General features: G+C 41.8%; 1 protein-coding gene across 2 annotated transcripts in view; it reads left to right on the top strand.

Moving 5' to 3' along the window:
• The window catches only part of LOC126284528 (DNA-directed RNA polymerase III subunit RPC2), a 168166-nt gene that overhangs the window by 20943 nt on the left and 128565 nt on the right, over positions 1–18658 (top strand). The window contains exons 2-3 of one of the 2 annotated variants that reach the window (XM_049983522.1): positions 2628–2782; positions 13219–13395. In XM_049983522.1, coding sequence (XP_049839479.1) covers positions 2628–2782; positions 13219–13395 — 332 coding nt within the window. Of the gene's footprint in view, positions 1–2627; positions 2783–13218; positions 13396–18658 lie in introns of those variants that run through there. The other variant, XM_049983523.1, reaches the window with a different exon arrangement.

Here is an 18658-nt window from a genome sequence, read left to right as displayed (position 1 = left end):
TGCCTCGGGCATGGATGTGTGTGACGTCCTTAGGTTAGCTAGGTTTAAGTAGTTCTAAGTCTAGGGGACAATGACTTCAAGTGTTAAGTCCCATAGTGCTTAGAGCCATTTGAACCATTTGAAACTGTGCAAGGCACTTGTGTATGGGGATGAAGCTGGCGAACCCAAACGTTGGTATGTGGCACCATCCACAATAGCAGCGGATGATGCCATGTCAATTTGGAGGACCAAAGGAATATGCGTAACCTCCAAGGTAAGGAGAAAACAGGCACCCGACTGGGAAATGATGGAGAATACTTGGCTGTCAATGGAATGCGAGGCTTGCAGGTCCTGAAGTGACGATTCGTGACGAGCCTGTGCGTCTGCAGGAAGCATTGCATCTACATGATGTTTCTGCAAAGCTTGAGACACCACGGTGAGATGGCCCACTCGGGTGCAAGCCTTACATCTTGCTCCCCGGTGGGGGTACTCCGACTGTTGGTAAGTCCGGAAACAGTCCAGACAGGATGGAAGGTGGGTGAAAGACTTCCTGTCACAGAGTGGAACAATGGATTGACGAGGCTCGGCGCTAGTCAACTGGTGACCCATGAAAACAGCTGGATCAAGATGCAGTGGTTGTAGTTGATGAGACTGTTCAAACGCACTAATGATCGGCAGACAGGTGTTGAAGAACGGGTCCTGTAACTTCAAACTATCAGCTCGAAGACCCTCATCTGGTGCATGAAACACCACCATATCGCGAATCAACGAAGAGGCGTAAGACTGCTTGTAGGCAGCATTGGCGCACCAGAATTTATAATCGCAGGAGAGACCCTGGAGTGTCAAAATCCATTCCCGATAAGTCTGACCTGGAGACTTTTGACAGGAAAATAAATTCTGACAGGTGGAGGTGACGTGTATTTGTGTGGCAACTTACTCAGAAAGACAGCCTTTAATGTGAGTAAATGGGAGGTCTCGAGGGGGCTGCTCCGGATTCAATTGTTGGATTAAACAATACACCTGTGGACAGACTGTTGCTTTAAAAAAAAAAAAAAAAAAAAAAAAAGAGAGAGAGAGAGAGAGAGAGAGAGAGAGAGAGAGAGGAGGAGGAGAGAGGGAGAGAGCAGAGAGCAAGCTCGACTTCGATTTTTGTCATTTATCCCATGTGCCAGTAAATGTTGTTACAACCATTCAACATAATTTGACCATGATGAGATTTTAACTCTGCAGTGGAGTGTGTGCTGATATGAAACTTCCTGGTAGATTAAAACTGTGTGCCGGACCGAGATTCGAACTCGGAACCTTTGCCTTTCGAAGGTAAGTGCTCTACCATCTGAGCTACCTAAGCACGACTCACACCCCATCCTCATAGCTTTACCTCTCGTAAATTTTCCGAGTTTTCTTTCCTGTCAAACATCACCTGCTGCTTTTTTATTGCCTCATTTAATTATCACATTTGTCAAAAACACATTTCACCTTATTTGCCATGGTAAACTACTCATGGGCCTGTGATCTGATTTTTCCTAACTTCACATAGCTGCATAAAAATGTCATGTAGCGATCTAGCAGCCAATGACAATGTTGGATGTTATTAGAAATTATGCTAAATGACTGTGATTTCCAAAAGTAATGCTTTGAACTGAATTTCTATTGGTGAGTAAAGTAAGATTTTTTCCCGCACCTCCTCCTAAGTTGCTACTTGCATAAACATAGCTAATTATGGATACCAGGTCTTTTGTGTGATGGGGAAGTGTGTATAAAGGAGATATTAAAGGAGGTATGACTGCTTAGGCAGTGAAACTCATTTTCTTCACAGAAAGGGGCTTTTAAAACTTATTGCAGCGTGGCTGATGTGAATAATATTCTAAGCAGTGTTGGATAATAACAGTATGGGAAGAGTGAGAAAGGGAAGATAGAGAAAAACTGTATTAAATTGGGATAAAAAAGGATGCAAGACTTCAAGGAAAGGAAAACGTATGCTGGAGGCAAATGATTGTCACAACAGTTTCACACAAATAAAGCTAAAAAAAATAAGAAGATACAAGGAACTATAAAAGAATAGTGGGGAGGGGAGAGATAAGGAACCAAAGGTGTGTGGAAGCTACATAAGGAAGATTAATAACTAAATGAAATAAGCTGTAATTTGAAATAAAAAGGTGAAGGCAGAGGAAAATGAAAAGGTCTGAAACTGACAATAGGAGACAGGGAACAAGTATAGGAGAAAAAGAGGGACATGTGGAAGTAGTGGCAGGAAACTATGAGACACAGACACAAGAAGGAGACCAAGAATAGCTGAATTGTATGACTTTTAGGACCATAGGATATATAGACAGGTAGTGCCATTCTGCCCATATCGGAGACTCTTGTGTTCTTCTCTCCTAATCTTTTTACCTTCTGACTGTTATTATGTACTCAGTCGTCCTTCTTCAAAGAATACTGTAGACTCAAGCTTATGCAGTCATTTCTGTTTTTATCCAATACGCAGCACATTTTCTTATTAGTGAATAGTGATCTATCTTCTCAATCACAGTTTATATCCAATACATGACTTTCTGTCATTGCAGTATGTACTTTTTTTTACAGTAAAATGGACTGGTATTGAACACACCACTTTCTGTTATTGCAATAATATGTATTCCTTCCCACAGGAAAAATGGAAACTAGTACCAGCATTTCTACAAGTCAAAGGACTTGTGAAGGAGCACATAGACTCATTTAATTACTTCATCAATGTGGGGATAAAAAAGATTGTTGAAGCAAATGAGAAAGTATTGAGTGATGCGGACCCCTTGTTTTATGTAAAGTGAGTAAATATTTTTTTATAAATGTCCATGTCATTGTTAATTTAACATTTCGGTTCATTCAGTCAAACATTGTGTTCTTTGAATCCCACCATGAAGGAGAACCTATAGAAATGTGGAATGAGTAAAGTTATTCATTAATAAACAGAAGCAGCCTCAGCAGGCTATTTCTACAAAGTGTACTAGCAACAAATTATGACTATTGCTAATCTATGTAAACTGATGAATATGAAAATTATTATTCTATACAGGTATATGTACATTAAGAGGAAAAATACTTTAGGAGAAAACACACACACACACACACACACACACACACACACACACACACACACAAGTTTGTGTAGTCAGACTGTAAAGGTCATAAGAATCTGAAGTAACAATTTTATTTTCTACACTATGTCCCTCTTGTGGTTATTATTGGGATGTAATCATCATGTTGTACTCTGTCAGTAGTGCTATGCACATGGCCACCTGTAGTAAAACTCAATCACTGTACAGACAATGTAACATGAAAATAGAATTGAGATTTTATATACAATGAAGATCCCGTACAGAATCAATCATGTACTTAGTTGCAAAGCTAAAAAAATGGAAACCAATATATGTCTTAATAAAGTACGAAGTTAATGAGATCATGCAGTGATGTATTGCTTTTGATTGTTTTAGCTTTGCAAGTATATACATTATTACTTCTATAATATGTCTCCATTGTATAAAAGTACTCGGTTCTATTTTCACATTTCACTATTTGTACATGTGACTGTGTGCATAGCAGTACTGACCTAGAGTACAACATGATTATCACACCAATAAATTAATAATGAAATTACAGCTGGCAGTAGTGTTAAAAATTATTGGCCTTCTATTTAACAAGAATGAATATGCCAAAACTCTTTTGATTAGATTTAGAGCAATGTTCCTTCCTTAAAATACATATTCATTTTCCCATCTACTTCTCTCTCTTGTGGAAACAATTGCATATAAAGAATGGAAATTCGCCTTCTTTAGAAAGGAAAACACACACACACACACACACACACACACACACACACACACACACACACGTGTGTGTGTGTTTCTTTTTTTCTGGAAGAGGCTTTGGCCGAAAGCTCAATGTATAATAGTCTCTTTGTTGTATGTGCAACTCGACATGTAATTTTTTTGGTGAGTAGCATCTAAAGTTGTTTCTAGTAGTCTTTCTCTAACTTCAGTTTAATCTGTTTGCATATTTGTACATCTAACTTTAGTTTGAATAATATTAAGACACACTGAAAATGAAACAAGTTGTTTGTGTAGGTAAGTCATCATTTTTTGTTACGCATTCTCCATACGTGCACATGTAAGACATAACAAATGAAAATGTTTTTAAGTTATACAATGTACAAAGATTTATGAATGTTTAAATGCAAACTAGTAAGTGATAAACTAGGAAAATTATTTAATGGAATAAAAATGTTACATATTTTACATAGAATTTTAGTTTATCTTTATTGTACTAATGTCAACAAGCATTTAAAACTAATGGAATACTTCTGTAATCACGTCAAAGCAATACTCATCCGACGACTTATCTTAGAAGACAGATTGATGAAAGACAAATCTATATTTACAACATTTGTGTATGTAGAGGAAGCTCTTGACTTATTGACTGGACTACAAGGTTTGAAATTTTGATGGTAGCATGGGTCAAATTCAGGGAGCGAGGGGTCATCTACAGGTTGTACAGAAACCAGACTGTAATTGTAAAAGTTGAAGTGTATTAAAAGGAAAGCAGCTACTGAGAAGGAAGTGATGTGGTTATTCAATTTGTTCATTGAGGGAACTGTGAAGAAAGCTAAGGAGAAATTTGGAAAGGGAATTACAGTTCAGGAGACAGAAATTCTTCAGGAAAGAGGGAAGGAGAGGGAAAGACGAAAGGATGTGGGTTTTAAGGGAGAGGGTAAGGAGTCATTCCAATCCCAGGAGCGGAAAGACTTACCTTAGGGGGAAAAAAGGACAGGTGTACATTCGCGCATACACACACATATCCATCCGCACATACACAGACACAAGCAGACATTTGTAAAGGCAAAGAGTTCGGGCAGAGATGTCAGTCGAGGCGGAAGTACAGAGGCAAAGAAGTTGTTGAAAGACAGGTGAGGTATGAGCAGCGGCAACTTGAAATTAGCGGAGATTGAGGCCTGGCGGATATCGAGAAGAGAGGATATACTGAAGGGCAAGTTCCCATCTCCGGAGTTTGGATAGGTTGATGTTGGTGGGAAGTATCCAGATACCCCAGACGGTGTAACACTGAGCCAAGATGTGCTGGCCGTGCACCAAGGCATGTTTAGCCACAGTGTGATCCTCATTACCAACAAACACTGTCTGCCTGTGTCCATTCATGCGAATGGACAGTTTGTTGCTGGTCATTCCCACATAGAAAGCGTCACAGTGTAGGCAGGTCAGTTGGTAAATCACGTGGGTGCTTTCACACGTGGCTCTGCCTTTGATCGTGTACACCTTCCGGGTTACAGGACTGGAGTAGGTGGTGGTGGGAGGGTGCATAGGACAGGTTTTACACCGGGGGCGGTTACGAGCCAGAGGGTAGGTAAGGCGGTTTGGGGATTTCATAGGGATGAACCAAGAGGTTACGAAGGTTAGGTGGACGGCGGAAAGACACTCTTGGTGGAGTGGGGAGGATTTCAGGAAGGATGGATCTCATTTCGGGGCAGGATTTGAGGAAGTCATATCCCTGCTGGAGAGCCACATTCAGAGTCTGATCCAGTCCCGGGAAGTATCCTGTCACAAGTGGGGCACTTTTAGGATTCTTCTGTGAGAGGTTCTGGGTTTGAGGGGATGAGGAAGTGGCTCTGGTTATTTGCTTCTGTACCAGGTCGGGAGGGCAGTTGCGGGAAGCGAAAGCTGTGTTCAGGTTGTTGGTGTAATGGTTCAGGGATTCAGGACTGGAGCAAATTCGTTTGCCACGAAGGCCTAGGCTGTAGGAAGGGACCGTTTGATATGGAATGGGTGGCAGCTGTCATAATGGAGGTACTGTTGCTTGTTGGTGGATTTGATGTGGATGGATGTGTGAAGCTGGCCATTGGACAGGTCAACGTCAAGAAAAGTGGCATGGGATTTGGAGTAGGACCAGGTGAATCTGATGGAACCTAAGGAGTTGAGGTTGGAGAGGAAATTCAGGAGTTGTTCTTCACTGTGAGTCCAGATCATGAAGATGTTGTCAATAAATCTGTACCAAGCTTTGGGTTGGCAGGCTTGGGTAACCAAGCAGGCTTCATCTAAGCGACCCATAAATAGGTTGTCATACGAGGGGGCCATCATGGTACCCATGGCTGTTCCCTTTAATTGTTGGTATGTCTGGCCTTCAAAAGTGAAGAAGTTGTGGGTCAGGATGAAGCTGGCTAAGGTGACGAGGAAGGAGGTTTTAGGTAGGGTGGCAGGTGATTGGCGTGAAAGGAAGCAGGTGATTGGCGTGAAAGGAAGTGCTCCATTGCAGCGAGGCGCTGGACGTGCGGGATATTTGTGTATAGGGAAGTGGCATCAATGGTTATAAGGATGGTTTCCAGGGGTAACAGACTGGGTAAGAATCCCAGGTGTTCAAGAAAGGGGTTGGTGTCTTTGATGAAGGATGGGAGACTGCATGTAATGGGTTGAAGGTGTTGATCTTGGCATCACATTCTCTTCACCAATGAGTGTCGCATATGCCTTCAACCAGACAATCATCAGAGATGTGTTTGGAGGCAACCCAGTTAGGCTGGACACTTAGGACACACTGTCTATCGAGCACAGCATGGTGGAGGTTCCCTGCTGTTTTGGGGTGGCATTAAGTGGTGTCAATGTATGCTGCTGGTGACCATGGAAGGCGCCATAATGGCTGTACGATACGTGAATGCCATCCTCTGACCGATAGTGCAACCATATCAGTAGCATATTGGCGAGGCATTTGTCTTCATGGGTGACAATTCGTGCCCCCATCATGCACGCCTTGTGAATGACTGCCTTCTGGATAATGACAGTGCTCGACTAGAGTGACCAGCATGTTCTCCAGACATGAACATGCCTGGGACAGATTGGAAAGGGCTGTTTATGGACGACGTGACCCACCAACCACTCTGAGGGATCTATGCCGAATTGCCATTGAGGAGTGGGACAATCTGGACCGCCAGTGCCTTGATGAACTTGTGGGTAGTACGCCACAACAAATACAGGCATGCATCAATGGAAGAGGACGTGATACTGGGTATTACAGGTAGTGGTGTGTGTACTGCAATCTGGACCACTACCTCTGAAGGTCTCGCTGTATGGTGGTACAACATGCAATGTGTGGTTGTCATGAGCACTAAAATGGGCGGAAATGATGTTTATGTTGATCTTTGTTCAAATTTTCTGTACAGGTTCTGGAACTTTCAGAACTGAGGCAATGCAAAGCTTTTTTTGATGGGTATACAATGAGTTGATGAGGGCACTAAGGATGTTACGTGTACTTAGTTCTACACCAGCATCTTCCAACCTGCCACTGAGAATGCCGATGTCACCAAACCATGTTGCAGTAGTTCTACATTTTGGATGTTATAAGCACTTCAAAATACATTTGGAGCTTGGGAAGCATTGGTGAATATATTTCTCTTTGAGCTGTACAGAGTCTACACTAAAGAAGAAACATCACAATCTACATCTACATTTATACTCCGCAAGCCACCCAACGGTGTAAGGCGGAGGGCACTTTACGTGCCACTGTCATTACCTCCATTTCCTGCTCCACTCGCGTATGGTTCGCGGGAAGAACAACAGCCGGAAAGCCTCCGTGTACGCTCTCTAATTTTAAATTCATGATCTCCTCGGGAGCTATAAGTAGGGAGAAACAATATATTCGATACCTCAGCCAGAAACGCTCCCTCTTGAAACCTGGCGAGCAAGCTACACCGCAATGCAGAGCACCTCTCTTGAAGAGTCTGCCACTTGAGTTTGCTAAACATCTCCGTAACACTATCACGCTTACCAAATAACACTGTGACGAAACACGCCGCTCTTTTTTGGATCTTCTCTATGTCCTCTGTCAACCTGACTTGGTACGGATCCTACACTGCTGAGCTATACTCAAATATAGGCCGAACGAGTGTTTTGTAAGCCACCTCCTTTGTTGATGGACTACATTTTCTAAGCACTTTCCTAATTAATCACAACCTGGCACCCGCCTTACCAACAATTAATTTTATATCATCATTCCACTTCAAATCGTTCCTACACATATTCCCAGATATTTTACAGAAGTAACTGCTACCAGTGTTCGTTCCGCTATCATATAATCATACAATAAAGGATCCTTCTTTCTATGTATTCACAATACATTACATTTGTCTATGTTAAGGGTCAGTTGCCACTCCCTGCACCAAGTGCCTATTCGCTGCAGATCTTCCTGCATTTTGCTGCAATTTTCTAATGCTGCAACTTCTCTGTATGCTACAGCATCATCCGCGAAAAGCCGCATGGAGCTTCCGACACTATCTACTACGTCACTTATATATATTGTGAAAAGCAATGGTCCCATAACACTCCCTTGTGGCACGCCAGAGGTTACTTTAACGCCCGTAGACGTCTCTCCATTGAGAACATGATGCTGTGTTCTGTTTGCTAAAAGCTCTTCAATCCAGCCACACAGCTGGTCTGATCTTCCATAGGCTCTTACTTTGTTTATCAGGCGACAGTGTGGAACTGTATTGAACGCCTTCTGGAAGTCAAGGAAAATGGCATCTACCTGGGAGCCTGTATCTATTATTTTCTGGGTCTCACGAACAAATAAAGTGAGTTGGGTCTCACACGATCGGTGTTTCTGTAATCCATGTTGATTCCTACAGAGTAGATTCTGGGTTTTCAGAAATGACATGATACGCGAGCAAAAAACATGTTCTAAAATTCTACAACAGATTGATGTCAGAGATATAGGTCTATAGTTTTGCGCATCTGCTCAATGACCATTCTTGAAGACTGGGGCTTCCTGTGCTCTTTTCCAATCATTTGGAACCTTCCGTTCCTCTAGAGACTTGCGGTACACGGCTTTTAGAAGGGGGGCAAGTTCTTTCACGTACTCTGTGTAGAATCGAATTGGTATCCCGTCAGGTCCACTGGACTTAACTCTGTTGAGTGATTTCAGTTGCTTTTCTATTCCTTGGACACTTATTTAATTGTCAGCCATTTTTTCGTTTGTGCGAGGATTTAAGGAAGGAACTGTAGTGCGGTCTTCTTCTGTGAAACAGCTTTGGAAAAAGTTGTTTAGTATTTCAGCTTTACGCCTGTTATCTTTTGTTTCAATGCCATCATCATCCCAGAGTGTCTGGATATGCTATTTCGAGCCACTTACTGATTTAACGTAAGACCAGAACTCCCTAGGATTTTCTGTCTGGTCGGTACATGGAATATTACTTTCGAATTCACTGAACGCTTCACGTATAGCCCTCCTTATGCTGCCTGGACATTGTTTATCTTCTGTTTTTCTGAGAGATTTTGGCTGTGTTTAAACTTGCAGTGAAGCACTCTTTGCATTTGCAGTAGTTTCCTAACTTTGTTGTTGAACCAAGGTGGGTTTTTCCCATCCCTCACAGTTTTACTCGGCACGTACCTGTGTAAAACGCATTTTACAATTGCCTTGAACTTTTTCCATAAACACTCAACATTGTCAGTTTTGCAACCGAGATTTTTGTTTTGATCTGTTAAGTAGTCTAAAATCTGCCTTCTATTACTCTTGCTAAACAGATAAACCTTTCTCCCTTTTTTTATATTCCTATTTACTTCCATATTCAGGGATGCTGCAACGGCCTTATGATCACTGATTCCCTGTTCTGCACATACAGAGTCGAAAAGTTTGGGTCTGTTTGTTATCTGTAGGTCCAAGATGTTATCTCCACGAGTCGGTTCTCTGTTTAATTGCTTGAGGTAATTTTCGGATATTGCACTCAGTATAATGTCACTCGATGCCCTGCCCTACCACCCGTCCTAAACATCTGAGTGTCTCTGTCTATATATGGTAAATTGAAATCTCCACCTAAGACTGTAACATGCTGAGAAAATTTATGTGAAATGTATTCCGGATTTTCTCTCAGTTGTTCTGCCACTAATGCTGCTGAGTCGGGAGGTCGGTAAAAGGAGCCAATTATTAACCTAGCTCTGTTGTTGAGTGTAACCTCCACCCATAATAATTCACAGGAACTATCCACTTCTACTTCTTTACAAGATAAACTACTACTAACAGCGACAAGCACGTCACCACTGGTTGCATGCAATCTATCCTTTCTAAACACCTCCTGTGCCTTTGTAAAAATTTCGACAGAATCTATCTCTGGCTTCAGCCAGCTTTCCGTACCTATAACGATTTCAGCTTCGGTGCTTTCTGTCATTTACAATTACAATACTGATTGCTGCTTGGTCCCCACATGTCCTGACTTTGCCCTGCACCCTTTGAGGCTGTTGGCCTTTCTGTACTTGCCCGAGACCATCTAACCTAAAAAACCACCCAGTCCATGCCACACAACCCCTGCTACCCGTGTGCTGTGTGTAGAGGACTCTTGACCTATCCAGCGGAACCCCAAACCCCACCACCCTATGACGCAAGTCGAGGAATCTGCAGCCCACACAGTCGTAGAACAGTGTCAGTGCCTGATTCAGACCCTCCACTTGGCTCTGTACCAAAGGTCCACAGTCAGTCCTGTCAACGATGCTGCAGATGGTGAGCTCTGCTTTCATCCTGCTAGCGAGACTGGCAGTCTTCACCAAATCAGATAGCTGCCAGAAGCCAGAGAAGATTTCCTCCGATCCATAGTGACACTCCATTGGTGCCGACATGAGCGACCACCTGCAGATGGGTGCACCCTGTACCCTTCATGGCATCTGGAAGGACCCTTTCCACATCTGGAATGACTCCCCCCGGTATGCACACGGAGTGTACATTGGTTTTCTTCCCCTCGCTTGCTGCCATATCCCTAAGGGGCCCCATTACGCGCCTGATGTTGGAGCTCCCAACTACCAGTAAGCCCACCCTCTGCGACCGCTCGGATCTTGCAGACTGAGGGGCAACCTCTGGAACAGGACAAGCAGCCATATCTGGCCAAAGATCTGTATCAGCTGGAGACATAGCCTGAATCCGGTTTGTCAGACAAACTGAAGAGGCCTTCCGTTCAGTCCTCCGGAATGTCTTTCGCCCCCTGCCACACCTCGAGACGACCTTCCACTCTACCACAGGGGTCGCCTCAGTGTGGGCAGTATCCCGGGCAGCCACAACCGTAGTCCGATTGGGGGATGCGTGGGATGAGCTGGTCGTCCCCGACAAACCCCCATCCGGACCCCCCACTGTGATGCCCATTGGCAACAGCCTCAAGCTATGTAACCGAAGCCAACACTGCTTGAAGATGGGAGTGAAGGGATGCCAACTCAGCCCGCATCCGAACACAGCAGTCCCAGTACCTATCCATGCTAAATACTGATGTGCAAAGAACGTCTGAACTAATCTACAGAGAGCACAAACAATTCAACACAAAATTTAAACAGTTATTAAAATACAATAGAAGGAGACTACACGATTTTACACTATTCAGGTACTAAAACGCAATGCTACAACTCTCAAATACTATAATGCGCCCGAAATTTATGAATCAAACAATGCAAGTACCCAAAAACACGCAAAGAAATTATGAATTAAACTATGTAACAAATAAGTGAGCTAAGAGTATACGACTTGCTGCTGGCAGCTGCTTATCCTATGGCAGCAGGGAGCACACTGAATGAACTGTGTATCTTTTTAGAGAGTAATTATCAGTAATTTGCTTTTGATGTCAGTATGTTAGTTTTATTGTAATTAAATAAAAATTAATTTACAACAAAATTATCCATGCAAGACTAATATAGGATAAGTCTCAGTGTCCGTAAGAAAACAGTCCTTGAGGTAAAAATAAACAATTGATCCAGAGCCTGATTTGCCATGGCTACCTTTTTATAACTTGTTTTGCAAGTAAGTCCAGTTCCAGGACAATTTAAGATCTAAATTCTGCATTACATTAGGTAAAGAAATAGGTAAACAGCAAGTAATGATGTGTGGGGCCTTGAGTTAGATGCAGTGTGATAGTAGCGAGTCGTGTCCATTCTAAAAGAACTAAAAGCGTACTGCAACTGACGTTAGTTTGTGTTTTTTCGGCTGTATAAGTATATTAAACTGCAGTTATGTTATGGACCAATTAAAAAAAAAAAGAACCCTGTAAAGAAATACCAGGAATATGTATCTATGTTTGGATCATTAATTACTGTTTACCCATTAAATAGATAAAGGCAATAATTTGAGAGATATTATGGTATGTTAGAAAAATTCCATAGTTTTTCTTGCAATACTTGTTGTTATAATCATTGCTTTTGGTTTACAACTTAGTAATTAAAACCATGGATTACGGAAATTAAATATTTATGTTTACTTAGAGTGATGTATATCTTGGATTTAACAACCAAGGTTATGTGGAAATGTTAAAGGACTTCATGTGATGCAAGGTTGCGTTAAACAATACATAAAATGGGATAGTATTTTGTAATGATAAAGATATGTCGTGAGTTTTACTTCTTGTGATGCCTGCCATCATTTTGTACTTCTAGGAAAAGATTTAAGCATGTGTGGGCAAAAAGAATTGATTTGTAAAATTAAATTGTGCCATATTGCACTATTTGACTAATAAAGCAGACTATTTTGTGTATCACACAATTCTTTTTAGAACCTGTATGTACATGAATATGTAAGCAGTTGTAATTAAATATTGTAACATTACAGTTTTGCTCAGCAATTGCTTGTTTCAAGTGAAGTAATTCTCTTGGATGGTACCTTTATTCAGAACTAATTTTAATTGTTGACCACAATTTTGTGTACTACTTAGCAGAAAATTTGGTTTAAAACTGTCATTTATGGAGAATATGCTAAAATGTAAGAGTTCATAACCAGATTTTGAATGAGGGACAAGTGAGTACATTTTTTGTATTAATTTTCAGGTAATTCATGTTATACTTTAGTAGTAAATAATTATGTATTTTGTGTTCCTATATAGTCACGAGTTTCTGACTAGTTGCTTCCTATAAAGCTTAAAATTTCCACAGTCCCCTTCCACCACCATTTTGTTTATTAAGGGGAAACTTCTGTGAATTGTTTTGAGATATATTATCTTTAATTATTCCATGTTTCCTGTGTTCATATTCCAGTTTTTATGCTTGATGGTTAGGTAGCTTTCACCATTTCCATACGGTTTAACATATTGAATTCTCACTTCTTTCTGGAGATTTTTAATATCTCTGTGTGAACCCAACACTGAATAAATGTGTTTATATATTTTCCTTTCATTGCATTTGTAATGTGAACAATGGCATAATACCTTTGTAGCTTACAATGAGCTTTCTTTTTCTTTCTGTAATGATGCAGGTACCTGAATGTAACAGTTGGTACACCTGATGTTGAAGAAGGTTTCAATATTTCCAAGGGTACAACACCTCATGAGTGCAGGCTACGTGACATGACATATTCAGCTCCAATAACTGTAGACATTGAATATACAAGAGGCAATCAAAGAGTTGTTCGAAATGGGCTCCTCATAGGCAGGTATAGAAATTTTGTGATGTTAAAAAGTTAAGACCAGTGTTAAATGATTTAATTATAGTTGATATAACACTTGAAAGTTCTAGAATGCAAATAATGAAAAGAATAAAGTTAATTACTCAATGTATGTTTGAGCTGTTGGATGGTAAACAAGACAGAAAATGTTACATTATTTTTGGATGTTGTACATCTTTAGAGCTGTTGAACACACACACACACACACACACAGACAGACAGACAGATATGTACAGCCACATTATTCCAACCAATCACATTGTCTCACCAGGGGCGTCACAGTTCAGTTCGTATGTGGCACACACAAGGTCCCAAGCTATTGCTTGCTTCCCGGGCTCCATTTCTTTCTCACTCCTTCCCCATTGTCCCCTCCTCTGTTGATGTTCTTATTTCTGTTGATCTGGCTGTCCAGCTGGTTTCCTGTATTCCTTGCAGTTTTGCTCCTTTTGTCTGTTTTCTTTCATCATTTTTGGTGTTTTTAACCCCCCTTTTGGATTGATCTCCACTACTGAATTTTCTTTCTTTAGTGTGAGCCATTTGGGGAAGAACTCCCTCTTGCGTGTTTAAGGTGTGGATTCCTCCCCCCCCCCCCCCCCTCCCTTCTTTACCCTCTTCCTTCCCCACCACCATAGTCCCCTCTGCCACATTTGGTCACCAGCACGTGTAGCCAGTTCGTGTGGTGCAGTTATGTACCCATCTGTCTGAGCCCCCTGGCAACACAGGGATAACACTATTGATACTTGAGCTGTTGCCTCCCCATATATGCATTGGAGTGGTTGCTTATCATCCTGGAGCATTGGAACTTCTGACCATGGCTGCTGTACCAGACGGCTCTTTCTGTGGCTGTGTGGTGCCCACAGGGAGGTTCCCTGATTGTAGTGGGTGGTATTGAGATGGATGCCTGGCGCACAAAGTGTGTCAGTTTCAAAAATCTGTCCATTTTAAAATGGTCATCTCTTTGGGTGGTAATAGAGCATTGAATGCTTCTTCGTATGAATCTGCAGGCTTCCCTTCCCTGGGTACACCCTGGGAGGAGGTCCAGGCTCGCCGTCTTGACTGTACTAGAATGGACAGACACACATCCACCACCAGAAAGCTGTCATTTTTTGCGGTGAAATCAAGGACAAGTTGGCAAAGTGGAGTCTCACAGTGAAATATGGTGATCAAAGCTTCTTGTGCAGCCCACTCTGCAGTTTTTTGTGCTTGTGATCATTTTGATGGTGTTCCAGTATCTATTACCCCTCACTAGTCTCTGGATATGGCCCAGGGAGTGATGTTTCATGGGGATCTCATCACACAAACTGATGAGGAACTCCAGTCTAAACTGGAATGATGCGGCTTTCATTTTGTTTGACATGTGTAGATGGGTCGTCAAGACAACCACACAGATACTGGTGCCTTTATTTGTCCCCCAGAGGAGGTCAAGGTTGTGTGTTAACAATGTGATGTGAAGCCGTACATCCCATCACCCATGAGGTGTGATTACGGTGCTTGCATTTTGGACATACTTCTTCCCACCATATGATGGACCATCTGTGTGGTGATTGTTTTCTGCCATCTTTGTGTGTAAATTGTCATGACTGCCATTCTCCACACTCGCCAGATTTCCCAGCTTACAACAAAGAAAAGAAGGCCCGAGAGTATAAGTCCCTGCACAGTCTTATCTTATGCTGAGGCTCACCAAAAATATGACCACTGAGTGTCGATGTCTTCTACTGTTGCTGTTACATCCTTTCCCCGTCCTACCTCTTCCTTCCACCATTCCTGGTCCCCTCTCAGTCCACCACGGATCCAACGCTCTCACCTCCAGGTGGCGCTCCCTTCACCAGCCAAAGAAGTGTTCTCCTCTTTCGGCACTTGCTAGTGATGGGGCTTCTTTTCTGGTACAGTGTGTGTATGACCTGGGCCAACCGGGTAAAACCCGGGAATTTTTTCATCCGGGAGAAAACTGTGAAAAACCCGCGAATTTTTTGGAATTCAGGGAATTTTTCATTGTTTTTGCTTTCAGTGAACTTTTTGTAAGAATTGATTCTCTAGCAGAGAATGTTACTGTGTCCTGCTACTGGAGAATGATACTGAAGCAATAAAAAATAAATGAGAGGAAAAAAAAATTGTGACAAAGGAAATGCGCCATTTACAACAAAACACCTTGCACGCATAAATGTCTACAAACAGCAAAAATATGTCAAAGGCCTTTGGGCGAAGACTTTGTAATACTTCGTAACAATAAACTGCTTTCTATGAGTGTGACGTCACAACTGTTTACATTATTTTCATTTGACCAGTTACCAGTGGGCTCATGCGCATGCACAGTTGACTCTCATATGAGCAGAACCTTCTCTTGCTTCCCTCTGCTTGAAGTATGGCTGTTAGCTGTATCGGCAGTAGTAGCAAGCACCCAGATACTAATAAGAAAAATTTTTCTCACGTGCCCTAGCTGCCAGATTCGCGCATGTGCAGAGTTGTAGTGGGCAGGAGGTTAGTCTCCAACTGACCCCTGTTTGCATTAACGGATTTTGCTGTTTCCTCTTCGTTTACAGCTCCCATGTCAAATGAAAACAAAATGGATTTTGGCGGCTGGGAACGGATTTCTGCAGCCAGGAGCTATCAAGCAAATTATAATAAATTTGCATAATTATGGAGGCCAAAAATATATTATTAGTTCCAGTTTTCTGATTTTATTTTATTTCCATGTTATTAGCTGTCAAGCATTAATTGCCTTGCAGAATAATGAGGTTATTTTTGTCAGTTTGCTAAAGAAATTTGGCTTCCGCTGAGGCAATCAGTTTATTTGAAACAAAGTGTTTCGTTCCACAGTATTGGCTAGTTCCAACTATTTGCTGAATTTCAAGTGCATGTTTTCATCTTCTGCCATGTATGGCATTATGCCATAATAAAGAACCAAATATGAGATACTACAGTACTGGTACTCGAAGAAAATTTACCTCACTGAAAAGTTTAATGTCAGGTGGGATGTGCTTCATCATGAACCTGGAAAAAATCAATGTGCACTTCAAGCTGAATTATGCATTTCAGGCTGGTTTATGAAATTCTGATGCTCTTGGAGCAGCCTCTGATGTCCTGTTTCAAGTCCACTTAGTGCTTTATACATACGAACTTGCAGGATTCCTACACCACACGCACAATAACACCTGTTTTCTGGTGCTCTCTGGCAACTGCTAAAGCAAGCCTTTTTCTAACAGTCTCGGGATAGTATTGTGAATGGTGGTTCGAAAAGTGTTACTTTCAAAGTAAATTTCTTTATACGCAAGATGAATTATGTTACATGTGAAAAATTGGGATGAATTTCTTAAATCACAGAGCATTTAAAACTGAGCACTTTGAGGACCAGCCAGTTACAAGAATTTTGAGCCCAGAAGACCAGACATTTATGTCACTATTTTAAATTTTTGATGTATCTTAAAGTATAACACATGGGGAAAAAAATCAATATTACATGTGAATGCTTAGCTTCTCTTGTAGCTTATTAATCTTAGAGACCGATATATATGTGAAATCTTATCTTTTCTTGTAGCTATAGTATGTATATTAATGTAAACCATTAACTTTTCCTCTTTGTGTTTTTGCGCTACGTAACAGTGATCTTGCTATTGGCTGATTGTGAAACGTGTACTATGCTTTGAATATCTGTTGTCGTCGGCTGGCAAGATCACGTGGCATGAGATATCTCGATTTCAACGCTCCAGAAACTAACGTGCTGTGTTCAGAGCAATTCGAATTTATAATTTCGTAATATGAAAATATGCAACATATATGTTGCTGCACATCAAAAGTCTTTCAAAAATTTCTCTCCGCCGTTTCTGGTTTTTTTAAACCTGGGTAGTTCTACGCCAGTGTATAAAACGTTAACCATTCAAAGGATTGATAAGTTTTGCAGTTCCAAAGAAAAAATCTACAGAAAACCTACTATCACTTAGCACGGAAGAAGTGTATTTTCACCTGGGAAAAAGTATATTTTTTAAACGGGATTCCAGGAAAAATCCTGAATTTTTGCCATTGTCCATGTAAACATCCTGGGTAACCCTTCCCCTGGTGTCTCTCAGGCCAGAGGCCTGCTACCACTCGGCCACTGGATGTGGGCTCCAAGGTCATCTGCTCTCTTTCAGTTCCGGATCTTGCAGACATCTGCTGTCCCTCTGTGCCCTGCCCTCCTCAGCCTCTGAAAGAGAGGAAGAAGAAACATAAGTCCCAGGATAGGGGACCACAGTGCCCCTGGAGCTACCATCTCTCCCTTCGCAACATGAGTCTGACATATTATTTGTGGATGTCGCCCCATCCTTATCAATGACAACCACTGACCGAATGGCATGACCTCCCTTTGTCCTCTTTGTCTATTCTGATCTCCTGCCACACAATAATCCAGTGGATTTGCAATGAATATTACTGTCACAATAAATAGTTTGGACAAGAAGAGAATAGAAGCTTTCGAAATGTGGTGCTACAGAAGAATGCTGAAGATTAGAAGGGTAGATCACATAACTAATGAGGAAGTATTGAATAGGATTGGCGAGAAGAGAAGATGTGGCACAACTTGACCAGAAGAAGGGATTGGTCGGTAGGACATGTTCTGAGGCATCAAGGGATCACCAATTTACTATTGGAGGGCAGCGTGGAGGGTAAAAATCGTAGAGGGAGACTAAGAGATGAATACACTAAGCAGATTCAGAAGGATGTAGGTTGCAGTAGGTACTGGGAGATGAAGAAGCTTGCACAGGATAGAGTAGCATGGAGAGCTGCATCAAACTAGTCTCAGGACTGAAGACCACAACAACAACAACATTACTGTCACCTACCGGAAATACAACAACTTGTTTCCTCCTATTGTGCATTCTGTCTTGCTCTTCAAGAAACGCACTTCCATGATGGCTACTCTCCAAAGTTACATGGTTGCTTGGCATTCTATCGGAACCATGCCGACCCCAACATAGCATCTGGAAGGAACTGCACTTTGTTTCACACTGATGTCATTAGTGACTGGATTCCCCTTCTTACCAACCTGAAAGCAGTAGTGGTATGAGTACGAAGATCCTAGCAATCATCATTTACCATGTCTACCTCCGTCCATGTAGGCCACTTCGTTTTGGTGAACTGCCTACCTTAATACAACAACTCCTGCCCCCATGTCTCCTCCTTGGAGACTGTAATACTCCCCACCGCCTTGGAGGGTAGCAGTGTGTCCGGCTACTGGTACCTTTTGCTCTAGACCCATTGACAGTCTCTTCTGAGAACT

Source organism: Schistocerca gregaria, chromosome 8, assembly GCF_023897955.1.
Source record: "Schistocerca gregaria isolate iqSchGreg1 chromosome 8, iqSchGreg1.2, whole genome shotgun sequence".
Lineage (NCBI taxonomy): Eukaryota > Metazoa > Arthropoda > Insecta > Orthoptera > Acrididae > Schistocerca > Schistocerca gregaria.
This window is presented reverse-complemented; position numbering and strand designations above follow the sequence as displayed.